The 14,682-nt window shown below is 37.0% G+C and overlaps 1 protein-coding gene across 1 annotated transcript in view; it reads left to right on the top strand.

The window, feature by feature from the left end:
* ATP6V1H (ATPase, H+ transporting, lysosomal 50/57kDa, V1 subunit H) overlaps positions 1-12,775 on the top strand; it is a gene marked incomplete at its 3' end in the record, with an annotated part of 36,016 nt that extends 23,241 nt beyond the window's left edge. The window contains exons 8-12 of the mRNA XM_010287263.1: positions 251-443; positions 3,750-3,928; positions 4,729-4,854; positions 7,578-7,679; positions 12,662-12,775. Coding sequence (XP_010285565.1) covers positions 251-443; positions 3,750-3,928; positions 4,729-4,854; positions 7,578-7,679; positions 12,662-12,775 — 714 coding nt within the window. The remainder of the gene's footprint in view (positions 1-250; positions 444-3,749; positions 3,929-4,728; positions 4,855-7,577; positions 7,680-12,661) is intronic.
* Positions 12,776-14,682: the final 1,907 nt, after the last annotated feature.

Here is a 14,682-nt window from a genome sequence, read left to right on the forward strand (position 1 = left end):
AAGCTTCTTTCTGGCTGTGAGGCTAAGGAGGAAATAACTGTTTCTTTAAAAGATGGCTTTCCGAACAAGCTGCTTGTGTAACGATAAATACTGATGCAGGATACTGTGAAGCGTGTGTTGTATACTCATCTTCAGCAGCTCTCTCCAATAAGTTCTTGTTAATAATGTCTGTAAATGGTTCAGGGTGGAGCAATGGAATCTATGCAGTCATTATTTAAAAATCAAATGTATACTGTGTTAATTTTTTCAGTATCATGGGGGTCTTGAGCAACAAATGTGGCTTTCAGCTCCAGTATCAGATGATTTTCTGTGTGTGGCTGCTGGCATTTAGCCCTCAAATGTGTGAATATCTCCGTCGGTATAATATTGTTCCGGTGCTGTCAGATATTCTGCAGGAGTCTGTCAAAGAGAAGGTGACTAGAATCATCCTTGCAGCATTTCGGGTAAGTGTCTGCTGACTGCAATTGCACTGTGCTTCACTCTTAAATGAGTAGAATGAGTAGGTCTCAGATGCTGCTGATGCACAGCTGTTTCTGCTAGACCATATCAGTAAGCTGGATTGAAAGCTTAATTCTTTTTTTTTTTTCTTCTGAGTATTGCTACAGGTAATAGGCATGCTGTTACAGATAACAAACATCTGCAATCCAGCGTCGTCTTAAGATAAGGTTGACTAAAAAGCCCCGTGTTAACACAGGTGCTAGTGATTTCCCTTCTTTAACTCAAGATATTTTTTTTTTCTACTGGTATTAGTGTAAAACACTATAGTTACTAATACCTGATAAATTTTGTCTTTACACAGCTTTCATAAAAAAATATTATTTTAAACATGCATCTGCTTGTCCAACTGACTGCCTTGGAAATTATTTTTATCTACTAGTCCAAAAAATCTTTTCTTGGTGGCTCTGTCAAGATGAATGAGGATATCTGTATAAGAGTTATTAGTTGACTTATGGTGTCCCTGTTACCTGAAAATCACTGGTCCTGTTTAAGATAATTTGGAATAACTAAGCACCAAGACTTGCTGTTTTCATTGTGAGAGTACCAATTTGTGTTTACAGATGCTAACTGTGCATGCGCACACAGTTTCACATGCATGCTTGTCAAGTCTCCTGTATGTAATACAGGAGTGCTATAACAATTTGTAATCCTGTTTCAAAACAGTATTTGTATCCTGACTAGGATAGATCTTGGAAACTACTTATTTCCTGGGTAGTGATTGTGTTCCACTACTAGGTCTTGCAAGTAAATTACGATGGAGAGAGGAGAATTGCTGCTTACTGACTTACTGATCAGCAATAACGAGCTGTGTAAAGACGCTTACTCTGTGACTTAAATGGTCTCTCTTCAGAGCAGCAGAAGCTTTTGGATAAAATTTCTGGGTAAGGTAGATCGTAAGAATATGCTATTCATCCTGTTGAAGGAGGTCAGTGGCATGAGGTATTTAGTAGGGCCTATTCTTACTATGTAGACCTCTGTAGGTGTTCTAGTAGTCTTTATGCTCAAGCAGGGATGTACAGCAAGACAGCTTGGGAAAAACAAAAAGTTGAGGGGCTCAAAAATTTATATTCAACTTCTTCCAATTCTGAGGTCATAAAAAGTAGGAGAAATAATTGCTAGTTCTTAGGTTTAGTGTGATTTGAAAAAGGAGGCAAAAACCAAGACAAGTTCTTTTGATAAATAAAGGCTAAGAAAGAAAAAGATGGTTCTATTACAGGCTTTGGGGAAATTAACTTACCTATTTTCTTTCTCCAACATCAAAGACTAGTGTTGGCATGAAAATGAGGTTATAAAGTTGCAGCCAGGAAATAATAGATTAGAAATTAGACACGAGAGTTGTGAGTTCTGAAGCAAAATTAAAATAGATAGCAGAGGCAAAATATCCCTTTTCCTGTGTGACAGGCCACAGTATCAGTTTATGCAAAAAAAAAAAAAAAAAAAAAAAAGTGAATTGCATAAAGTACTAGGCTTGATGATTCCCCAGATCATCCCTACTGCCCTGTGTATTGCTGAAGGTACCCCATGAGTCTTGACAACTTGCATACGTCTTGTCTACTACCTGATTTCTCCTTATTTGACGTGCATCACCTCTTTAGCAAGTTAATTGCATGGAGTATGTAGATGTAATGTAATTTTTTTCTATAAAGCAACAGTTATTGGGTAATTCTGTCTACTTTGAATCAATTACTTTCTTTACTTATTAATTTTTCATATGTTGTTTTTTGTCTGTTTCCTACCTGTAACTCATTTTGTACCTTAAGATTTTTTTTTTAATCACTGAAGAGTTTACTGATCCATTCTATTTAGTCATGTGTTCTTGTTTGTACTTTCCTAACATATCCTTTCAATTTCACTATAAAAAGCTTGAATGCCTCACTATGATATGAAATAGGTAATAATATTTGGAGTAGCTTCCACATCTGCCTATAATTCTCTTAACTAGGAGTTCTTTGGAAACTTTATTTACCTGCTCCTTGAACTTGTTGAATTTTGTCTTATAAGATTCATTATTTGTTCTTTTGCTCTCATTAGCACTTTTAACTCTAAGTAATTTAGCATTACTTGCTGTAAATTACCTGTTACTTCTCAGTTCTCTTACTGAAATAGAAACGAGGTTTTTTTGCACGTTAAAGCTAATTGTATGTGGCCGTTAAAAGTGGTAATGTAACTTACATTCAATATGCAAGTTTTAACATTTATTTGTAGTGTTCTGCCTTACTAACTAATATGATATTTTAGAAACCTTAAGTGTAATGGCTCTTTAATATGAATGAGAATGATGCAGTCACATTCCTTCTGTATGGTTTCTGGTAGCTCTTAAGGTTTATTTATATGAACACATCTTCTGTTTGTTAAGAACTTTGTCTTTTATATGGAATTCATGTTTTCAGCTTTATCAAAAAGTGCAGGTGGCTAGCTCTGAACAACATAATTTGAAGCTGATTAAATTGAGTAGAAATGTAATGAATAAATGACATTGGAACTTGACTATTAGATTCTGTGCTTGTAATTCCAGTTTTACCAACAAGCTTCTGTTTGAATAAAAATGTCTTGTTGGAATATTCCCAAATTCAAAAGAAGCTGATCTACTCCAGGTGGTAACTCTTGAGTTGGAAAGATGACTTCAGGGTTTTTTTTGTGGTCCTTTTTTAAGGCTTTCCTGCTTTATGCTATTGCTGCACAGAAAGCTAAAATGATAATCCCAGATAAAAGTAGTTGTTTATAGCAGAGACTCTGGGATTTGGCATATAAGCCTGCCCTTTTTTTTTTAAATTGTCTTTGTAGTCAGCCTGATTTGATGTGGAAAATTATGAAAGTAGATGAATGAATGCTTTCTAATATTGAAGGTAGCATATCACCTAGGAGGAAAAAGGTCTAAGTGACCTAAACTGGAATACAGTGCTGGTTGTGTTTTTCAGCACATATGGTTGCATTACTTCTACCTTGCAAGACAGAGGTAGGTTTGTTGTGGTTGTTTTTTTTTTTTTTTTAAGTTTCTTTTAATCTGCTGACAGATATGAATATTCCTTCTGTGTAGTAAGGTCAGTGCTAGGCAATTTATGCTACTAAATGTAGGTGTAAAGCATCCACTGTGTGGTAGACTCATACTTTACTTCCTTGGAGAGATTATTTTGGGAAGTGGTCAGTTCTGTCACCTACTAAATTGAAAAGTGCCAATATGAATTTCTTAAAAATACCACTTTGTTTCAAAATAATCAGTTCTTAAAACAAACAAATTTTTACTTCCTTAGAATTTATTAGAGAAATCAACTGAGAGAGAAACTCGCCAAGAATATGCTCTTGCCATGATTCAGTGTAAAGTTTTAAAGCAGCTAGAGAATTTGGATCAGCAGAAATATGATGATGAAGACATAAGTGAAGATATCAAATTTCTACTGGACAAGCTTGGTGAGAGTGTGCAAGACCTTAGGTATGCTTTGCATTGTGAACCTTTAAAAAAATGCAATTATACTAACACTGGTAAAACCTTTTTTCTTTTTTAAGGCTAAATAATATACAGAATTGTGATACGTAAATGCTAGTTGATAAAGTAGAGCTTACAGAGATGCTGGTTATACATAAAATTTTCTAAGTGAGTAATTACAGACTGAATAGAAGATAAATTTCACTTTTGGGTATGTGATCTTCGTAACTGATAAATTGTTGAAGGATTTCAGAGGGTTCTTACAGGAGCTGCAGTCTAGGATGAAGACTGTCTGATTAGAATATGTTTTACTCTCCAGACTAACTCAAGTTTTTGCTAGTGTTTACCTAGCTCTTGCTCTTGTGCATAAATTGAACTGCACATTGGAGTTCATGTCAAAGGTTTGAACTGGATGAAAGGCAAGGACTGGATCCTTGGTTGGGGAAGTTAAAACCTAGAAAACAGGCAAAAAAGTCAATTAAATTCCCAAATGCTGTGGTTGTGTCACTTGGGTTTTTCCTCCTCCTCCCCCTCCCCCCCCCCTTCCAGAAATTGTATTTTGGGGTAGATGGAGGGGTAGGTTTGAAATAAAATTTTTCTCTTGAGTTTCATGCCTTTCCTTATTTTTGAAGTGTTGAACTCTGAGGCAGGGAACAGTTCTCATGCTCTGCAGAGAGGTGACTTCCAAAAGTGTCATAGCAAGTTGTGCTCCAGCTTTGTCTTGCTAGGGGCAGGCTTGGGCATGCAGTTCAAGCTCTGTTCATAGAAGCTTAACCAATATTTCATTTAGGTTTTTTGTGTTGCAGCTCCTTCGATGAGTACAGTTCTGAGCTCAAGTCAGGAAGACTGGAGTGGAGTCCTGTACACAAGTCTGAGAAATTTTGGCGGGAGAATGCTGTAAGACTAAATGAGAAGAATTATGAACTACTTAAGTAAGTTTTCAAGTCTTGAATCACATAATTCTTTAATCTGTGTTTAACTGAACCTGTACCTAATAGAGGTTTTACATTTCAACACAAAGTAACATCTGGAATGAAAACAAGTCAGAACATCTTGCTATTTTTTGAATGAGGTCCTTACTTAGGTATCATTCATTTTGTTCAAAAGCAGAATTGTTTATTTGCTTTGACTGGTCAAAATGTATTGCTTATGATAATAGAGGGATTATCTCTAGCTTAACTTGCATGCAAATTTGTGCCATTGACTCTTAGTGCTTTCACTTGAAAAACAGCTATACTAATTGATGTAATTAAAAGTGTTTTACCATACCTTAGTCTTAGTTTTACGTTGTGTGTTTTCATTGATCTGAGTAATGAAGTCCTTTCTTAAATACTTGTGGGTTGAAAGTTGTAGTACTGTTCCATGGAAAATCTGACTTGCTGCATTATGTTGCAGTCTGTCTATTTTACCTTGGGACTGTGTTTGGTGTATGTATATTATTAGATGAAGTGAAGCTGGAGCTCATCTTTCCTTTTGGCGTCAAGGACTTATTTGCTGGCTTCTGAACGTATGTACTCAAAAGATGTCTAGGTCTTAAATAGCTTCTAGAGCTCTTAGTTGTTTAACTGCATTGTCATTAACTGATAATAAGTGGTGTTCTTCCTGTTCAGTATTTGCTAACAAGTGACAGACCTAGCAGAAATCAGAAGGTCGAGTGGAACATGTGAGATGTTAGAAGGCATGCTGATCTCAGAGCAAGCTAATCTGAGCTTTATGTGCATATCAGTCTGCCCTGAAACATCACCAAAATAAGCCTGATAGGTTCCTCCCTGAGGCCGTTTTGCTAAATGTGTAGAATTATAGACTTAAAAATTTTAGATGCTGCCAACAGCAACATGAGGTTGATGTTGAGGCTTAATATTTCCTGTAGCAATTGCAATGTCTTGCTGTACTCATCTCTCCTGGTTCTGGGACTGTTAGGTAAATTTGTTGTGTTTGTGCTGCCACAAAGACAGTGATCTACAATAGTTCCTTTAAAAAAAACAACCAACCAACCCTAAACCCAACCAACCAAACTCCACAAAAAACAAGCCACTCCCCCTCCAATATGATATGAGGCACCTCAGAACTCATCTTTTGTGTTGTAAGGCATTTAACAGACAATCCTTTCTTTGCTTCAAGCCACATAATTTTATTTTCCCTTATCTGCCAGCTTACTTGTTTTCTAACTCTAGTATACTTGAGTTTACTGTTAAACACACTTTTTTTCCCTGCCTTCTGCCATTAATGACTTCTTAACCAAGTGATGCTGGACAACAATATTTTATGGATCTTCAGGGTCTTCTGATTAGCATGGTGGTTCAAGTTTCTGCTCCTACTTCTTGTCCAAATAAGGAGTTTTTTTTAAAAAGAAAAGTGTTTCATCTTTCACTTTCTGGCCTTTGGGGAGGCAGTGGCTGTGGTAATTTAATCTTACCAGAATGTTATTTTTTTAATTCCAATAGAATTTTTAACCTACCGATTTCAACTTGTTACTAACTTTCTGTGATTAGAACACATTTGTCATCTTGCTAAGCATAAATGAATCTAATTTTCTAGTGATCTGTATGTTTAACATTTTAAACTTGCTATGAGTGCCTAACCTTCGTATCTGTGTCATTATTTCCCCCTCCTCATTACTGGCTAGAGAATAGAGTTACTGGTAGCTGTTTTCCACTAAAATTGATTGAACAACTGAATTAAAAAAAGCAGACAAGATTAAGAGTTGAGAAACTTTTCTAATTCTTACAATTTGGTATTTCTATTCATGCTAACAAAATAACTAATATATGGAATTGGAGTCAATTACAGGGTATAGCTTTCATCATTTCTGTCTTTGAGCTAGGACAGAACTGCTTTTTAAATCAGTTGACTGAACAAGTGATGTTTTTGAAATGAAGTTGATGGACTTGAACCGAGAGAAATTCACAGTTGCACAGAATTGCTGCTTTGTTCTCAACTGCTAGGATGCCTTTTAATTTTTAAATGGCTCTGTATAACAGTGTTCTGCATAAAAATCTTCCCTTTTTGTCCTAGCCTGCATTGAGCAAGGCTACTGTTGTAAGGTGACGGGAGGAATAGAGTTGGGGAAAGGCTGATAGACAGCGAGCTTGTCATACCTGCCTTGCCGTGTCATGAGCAATTTGGCTGTATCACTTTCTGAACCCATAGTGCAGGAGCTGGGAACAGCATGCAAATACGACTGGAGTCTGTTGTGTAACAGAGGTAGCACCATTTATTGGCCTTGCGTAGGCTTTGTGTTTGTATCCCACCGCTGTCCCAGTCTATAAATATTTATGTATTTGGTTAGTACAGCTTATCTTGATCTCAAAACTATTGGTCTTGAAATCACTGTATAAAAAAAGAAGATACTTTGAAAACCTCGATTATAGGTATTTGTAAATGTGGCTCACTAAACTCACTCTAGTGAATGCTTTCAGTAATTCCGTTAACTGGGGCAGGATTTCCATTGTTTTAAGTGCAACTGCATGTTATGGAAAACGTTCTGTTCTAGCTTTGGTGTTTGGGTGACTTGTAAAGCATTTTTACAGTTAACAGGCTTAGTTATTTTAAGTTAGTGATTTAAAAAAACAACATCGAAGAAAACCACAAACAAAAAAACCCTACAACCCCCAAACCAAAACCTGGGACTTGATTGTTTCAAATCTTTTCCTAGAATCCTGACAAAACTTCTGGAGGTTTCTGATGACCCACAAGTGCTGGCTGTAGCTGCTCATGATGTGGGAGAATATGTACGACATTATCCCCGTGGGAAACGGTAAGAAAAATGTCAATATGTTGTTACATATTATTTATTTATTTATAAATAAATTTATTTTGCCTGTGGCTTTTTTGCTTATTTATATTAAAATATGCTATATAGGGATTGCAGGTTATGCTTAAGTTTAATTCACTGGGAAGGTGAGAAAACACAAACTAGATCAGATGAGAAAATACAGTCTAGATCTTTGACTTAATATATTTCAGTGTCTCTTAACAGTGAAGGGAACCGGTGTCTAAAGAAGTCTTGAATAAGTTGTTTAGACTAAAGCAGAAGACATGCACCAGAATAAATTAGGAGAGCTACCGAGAATTTAAGCCACGTATCATTTTTACCCTGTATTATGACTATTGGACTTACAGCAGGGATAGACTGTTTCAACAATGATTAAGTCTATTTTGTCACCTAAGATGAGGTCACATCTTAGACAAGATTTTTCTCACAAACAATTGATACTGTAATTTCAGTGATGCTAGCACAGATTCAGTTATCACTCTTCTATTTTAGCATGTTTTCTTTTACAAATACACATTTCCATGAAAATGTTGATATTTATTGTAAACCTGAGCTCTTGTCAAAATATACAGACAGTCATTTGTCGGAGTGGGAAGGCGAAACCGGAGTAATGATGAGTCCCAATGTGGGTATGGTCATTCTCGTTTATTATAGCAGAATGCACAGCTTTTATAGGTTAACACACGGTCCACGCGCTGGACATTATTCCCCATTTGCCACAAGCAGCTGATCACACGCTCAAGTCTAATTGTTGATTGGTAACTGTCATTTTACATGTAGTCCCATAGACCACCCATTCCCTGATCTTGCAGTTTCTAGTTTCTTCTAAGTTGCTTATCACAGTATGAAGCTCCTTATTGTTCATGTATCAAAGACAGTTCGCTAGCTCAAGGTTCTTGCCCAGTCATCGGTTTCAGTAACAAAGCCAGGGTTGTTCAAGTCGATATAATCATGGCCTCATTCCGACAGCCAGGCTTCCACAATTCCTTTTACATGTTTTATTATGGGAGGCACTGTTTCTCCTTCTGCTAGATGCAAATAATTTAACACATATAAGGCTTTATTCAAACGTTCTTGGGGTGGTGTGGTAGCCGTCATTGCTATATTTTCTTGTTTTGTTTTGTTTTAAAAACCTGTGAGTAAAGATGTTTGCTGAATAATTGCATCTCTAAGGTGAAGAGACCACTGAAGCAGAAAGGGGCCATTGGTTTCTGCAGGAATCATGCTCATCAGTCACCCAAAGGGATGTGTGACTTAATTTTTGTAGCAAAGAAGTGGACTGTTTCTGGTTTCTGCAGAGGGTTTAATGGGGAAGGTAGAATGGTCTTCTAGGCTTGTTGGGACTTTCATGAACAGTTCTTGTGCAGAACGCCATCTTGATGGTAGTAGAGTCATGAGCAACAGACTGAAACTTCATGCCATATATATGCTAGAAAGATTTGTTCACTCTAGAAAAACTCACAGCCCTTGTAGTCATGTAAGCAACTCGAACTGGAGATATTTTTAGATTATTGGAACAAATTAACTGTTTTCTAGGTCCGCTAAAAAAGGTCAGAAGTGTTCAGTGTGTACTACTTGTACTGAGCAGTACTGTGTGTTTGCTAATTAGTTCCTGTGTCTTCCAAAAGAGATTTTTGACAACTGGTATTTTGAGGGGAGGCAAGATATCCTCCAGCAAGGTGAAACTCATACGGCTGCCTGCAAGTGGCAAAGCTGAAGGACTAACACTGGTTGCTCCTGCTTTGAGCTGCCCTTTGTCTGAAACCATTTTATTAGGCATTTGCTGTAATCTATAAACAGCTTGCACCCATCTACCCAAATGTGGCATAATGCTTGGGCTAGTATGGCCATGCAGTTGCTGTACCAAAGCTATGAAGCCATCTGAGTGGATAAACAGGACCTGTATCTTTCTGTCTGTAGTTAGGAAAATGTACTGCTGGTGGGACTCTGCTCAACTCCCAGGCTGTTAAACCTATTCAGAAGTGCATCAGCCTTCAAAAGGAGTGGTCATCAGCAAATAAGAAGTGCCCTAGATACTATTCTAACCAACATTCTTCTATCAAATTCTAATACTTTTATCTGCTTTCTGCTTATGGACTTGGCTTATTTAGCTTTCTGTTCTTATGGACAAACTAAAATGCCTCAATCTTTCTTCTAAAGAGTTTCCTTGTAATCTAGTGTATTCTTACTAAGTGTGGCTTCAGCAATTTTAGGACTAAATGCTTAAAATACCTAAGGACTGTGTGCCAGTTCTCACGTAATAGCCCATTTCTTACCATGATATTTTTTCATATATAGTCGTTTACTGCTCCCACGCCTGGTTCGCATTTCACACTCTCATTGCATGACTCACTTTGAGAATGGATGCTATTCGTTGGTTTAGAAGAATAATAGAATTCATATGTCTTAAATACTTTTGTTTCCTTTAAGTGTTTATCCTCAACTCTTAACTGGATTGTCCTTCAGCCTTTGAAGGTTGCAGAAGCGAATTAGAACCTAAAACTTCTTGAGTTTACCCGCTGCGTACAGCGGATTTACAGTTCTGGCTAACCTTTCCCTTTGTATGACAAAAGGAAATGTTTGTTAAACTAAATACTATGTTTTTGCTTGGCTGTTCTCTAATGGTGTCAGCTTAAACAATTTTAACTTGCCTTAAAATTGCACATTGTGGACCAAGTTCTCAAGGCAATAGCACTGTGGGCTTCTAACAAGCTCACCAACGTGCATTTTCTGACAATATAACAGCAGAAATAAAGTATGGCATTGGTGTTTCCTGTCACTGAAAATAAATGCAGGCTAAACATCAGTCTCCAACAAGTCTACAACTTACATGTGGCCCAAGGGTTATTGCTACATAAGATCAACACTTTCAATCACCTGAATGCCATGAACATGGGCTTTGCTTTGCATGTACAAGAGATTGATACCTAGAGCCATTCTCTTCTTTAGCTCACAATTCAGAAACAGCTTAATTGCATTCCCTTTTTCACTTTGATCTGCTTTTAGATATGTAGGATGGATTTTATGACTATTTTCTGCTATAATGATCTAAACTGTTTTTATTTGTCATGTTCTGTTTTCTTTTTCTCCCTCGGAAATGGGTCATGTTAAAATCTGCTTGTCAGCATCTAGGAACTTTTTTTGAATTGCCACTGTTTTGGCTTAGTGCATTGTTATTATGGGGAATAGTCCCTACAGAAGATGTGTGTGTACCATAACTGGCCCACTGGGCTCTATTACGGCTGTAAGGTAAGCAGAAGCTGAGGGGAGGGAAAACAGAACAAGTAGTCTTTTGAGCAGGTTTGGAACTTGAAGGAATGGGATTCACTGTGAACCTTCCTCACCATTGCTTACTTTTTGGCCTAAAACTGGCTTGGAAGTAATTTGTACCAGTAGGCAGCATTATGCAAGAACAGTAATGCTATTCTTTGACTCTTCATATTCTCAGCCATAATTTCAGTGATGTACTGTCATCTGAAATACTCTATTTCCATTTGTGATTATAGGATTTTAACTTTTCGTTTTGTTTCTTGAGTGCTGCTAGCGTAAGGAAGCTTTTGAGTTTAATGCCTTTTTTACATCCTTACAATTCCTGAAAATTCAGTGTTTAAGTCAGTCCTGTAATTCTTGGGGAGGATTTTCCAGCTTAAAACAATTGCACTTTTTGAATGCATTCCTGTTGTATGAAACATCCTTGTATGTTTTAATACTGTTGGGAAATAATATTCCCTGTGGTCTCCAGGATGGTTTTGACTGAGTTATAAAATGAAACGGGAATTTCTGTTTTTCATCTCCACGCTATGTCCTAATACTGTTCTGCAGTTTACAAAAACATGCTGTGTTGTGCAGCAGTAATGCACTAATTTGACCATCAAAAGAACAGTAATAAAAGCAGCTAATGCAAGCTTAGAATGGCAGGATAGCATCAGGTTAAGAATAATATGAACAATAGCCGCTTCACAAGATATTATGTGTAACTACTCAGTGACCTGTGAGAGAACTGTTGTAAAAAAAAATATGCAAGTTAGTGAGTAATCAGTTCATATATTCCTTGCAAATTCTCTCCAAACTTTCTTTGTTATGACAGACCAAGATGCTGCATGTAGTGTCATCTGGATGGTGATACTTTTTTCAGCTCTTAAAATGTGCATTGCCTTCCAGTTTTTTTTTAAGAAATGATATATTCATGACATTCAAGGTTTCATCAGTATTTCATGTGGGATTTGGTATAGCTATTAAAAAGCTATGGCTCACTACTACGGTGAAGTTTGTAGTGAAAGATGCAGCTCAAACACTGGTTTTCTGGAAGTGGTAATTTAGCAGCCAGTTCTGCATCTTGTGCAAGAATAGCCGGGGCTCTAGTACAGTTTGAATGGCAAAAAAGCACGATAAGGAGTACGAAGTGGCTGGTTTAATAGGTGTTGGTGTGATTTTTTTTTTTTTTTCTTTTCAATTAGTCAGTGCTGCACCGGATTGGGGCTTCATTCTTGCAAAAAATGAAGTAATCTGCTTATCATCAATTTATGGAGGGGAGGGCACTACCTCCTCCTAAATAATAATTGATAGTGCTGTACCCTGCCAACCCTCTCAAGCCAATATTGAGTTCTTTAGCAAGCTGGGTAAAGCAAATAAGCCTCTCTGAAAAGGGCTCCTTCCTTGATTGTTGTTCGTTTCAAATTATGGAAGTAGGTAGTGGGTAGCAAACAGAGCAAACAGTCCAGTTCAAACGCTTTCTGATGTTGTGAATGCTTATTAAAAAAAATTAAAAGTTCAGTTGGTAGTATGAGATCTTCATTTGTAACATGTCAGATGTATATGCTAGGAAAGAAATATGTTTAATGAAATAAATATTATGTGACTAAAACTTAACCTCTCTTAATGCCTTGAACGTGAAGTGGTTGGATAGGATAGCTACCCCGAAGCTGAAGTAATGTCAAAAAACCTGCTCCCCTCCTCTCTTTCAGAGTGATTGAACAACTTGGTGGTAAACAGCTGGTAATGAACCACATGCATCATGAAGACCAGCAAGTTCGTTACAATGCACTACTGGCTGTGCAGAAGCTGATGGTCCATAACTGGTATGTGAAGATTATTTAACATACTACTAACAGTAAGAAATACTGGGCTGTGGAGAGAGGATTCAAGACAGTAGATTTCTTTAAAGGGGAATAACATTTTAATGTAGTAAGATTGCAGTTCTTAAATGATAGTGATATGATGCTGATGTGTAAGGTCTTAGCTAGTTTTTCTGTATATTTTTTGTTGCAGTTGAATTGAGTAGCTTGACCTTACATGATTGAATGTCACCAGTAATTCGCTCAAACAATATATTTTAACTTATATGAGCTGCTTAATATTTAACACAAGCTGTAATTTAGGCTTGCAAAACTACAGTCTTCAAGATGTTAAGTATGTGTGTAGGTATTTTAGCAAGCTTACTTAATCTCAGCTAAAGGAATCAGTAGCTTGATGTAGTTATAGAAGTTGATGTTTCAAGTATTTAATGGGCAGTTGCTTTGCAAAAAACGCATGCCTGACCATTTTTTTGTGTTGTTGCTCTTCTCCTCTAGTCCTTTCCCCCACTCTACACGGTTGTTTTTCTCTTACCATTTTAAGGGATGCAAGTACAGTTTTTCTTGAGCTCCTGGAGTAGCAGAACCTTATGGGCTGGTTGGTTAGATGAAGTTGAAAATCACTCACTGGTATCTCTTTCATCAATTGCTGAGAATAACATTTAAAGTGAGGTTTTTCTTTCATTGTTTGTTGGCTAGTTCTCTAACTATTTCTCTCATAAAGCTCCAAAAACCCCTTCTGCCACAGAACATGCTGGTGGATAATGCTGCCTTTCCAACAGAGCACAGGAGCTTTATAGTGAAGAGTTGGAGGGTTGGAGTTATGAAAAACTTCAGTGTTTACAGAACAATTTTGTATAACTTGCCAAACTAATTAGGTATGCTAAGCATAAAGCATGGAGAGTTAAAAATACTAGTTAGCAATTCTTAATCTGATTATTAATTATGATTTCGCCAAAGCTCATATTTCCAATTTGGCATTGTCTTAGAGAAAGATAAAATGCAACAGTACATCTGAGTACATTGGAACATAGATGTAATGTTATGTTAACAACTAATTTAATTTTGAACTTAAAATAACCTTTTATTTCTGAAAAGCTTGGTGCTTGGAAGTACTTATAACTTTCGTCAGTTTGGTTTTTTTTTTGCTTCTGACAATGTATCCTTTTAAAAGGCTTAGTGGTGATGCTGCTAACTGTGAAAGTGGTAGGGGAACAACGTTTATCAAGGACATTCTTACAGGTTCTTTAAGTCACTTACTTGCTATAGAAGACAGGCTAGCAAGGCTGACAAAAAGCTCCTGTCCCCTCTCCCTGCAGTATAAAACAAAGCTAGTTTTCACCCTTTTCTTTTGAAGCATATGGGTTTTAACTCTCATGTGTGTTTTAACATTAATTTTATCCTGCTTCTTCCCTCTGTCATACTGTGGGAACGTTCTGTAGCAGAGGAAAAACTTACAAATTTAAATAACCTACTATGATAAATCCAGAGTTAACATTCTCCGCCTGTAAGGAGGACTTCAGTAAATAACACTGATTTTCTGTGTGTGGAGATGGAGACTAAATGTGTGTTCATGTGCAGCCTAACTTTGGGGCAGTGTTGTATGTTGCGTTCCACGCTGCTTCTTGGTTTGGTGATATGCTTCTTTTCTCACAACGCTGTTCTGATATGTTTGAAGCACTCTAAGTATAATAAAGTGGCTATAGCTAAATAGACATTACGGTGTGGAAGGCTTAGGTACTGAATTTACCTTCTACGTGGCAGGGCGGGAAGGGCAGATCTTACTTCATTTGTGTTCTGATGTCTTGAAAATCTGGTAATAAAAATATAAAACTTTGATCTTTCTCCAGCACAAATCTCACCAGTAGTAAAGGTTTTCCTGGATGCCTAACTTGGCTTTTTCTCATTTTCAA

This window comes from Phaethon lepturus, unplaced genomic scaffold (genome assembly GCF_000687285.1).
Source record: "Phaethon lepturus isolate BGI_N335 unplaced genomic scaffold, ASM68728v1 scaffold7240, whole genome shotgun sequence".
Classification (NCBI taxonomy): Eukaryota; Metazoa; Chordata; class Aves; order Phaethontiformes; family Phaethontidae; genus Phaethon; species Phaethon lepturus.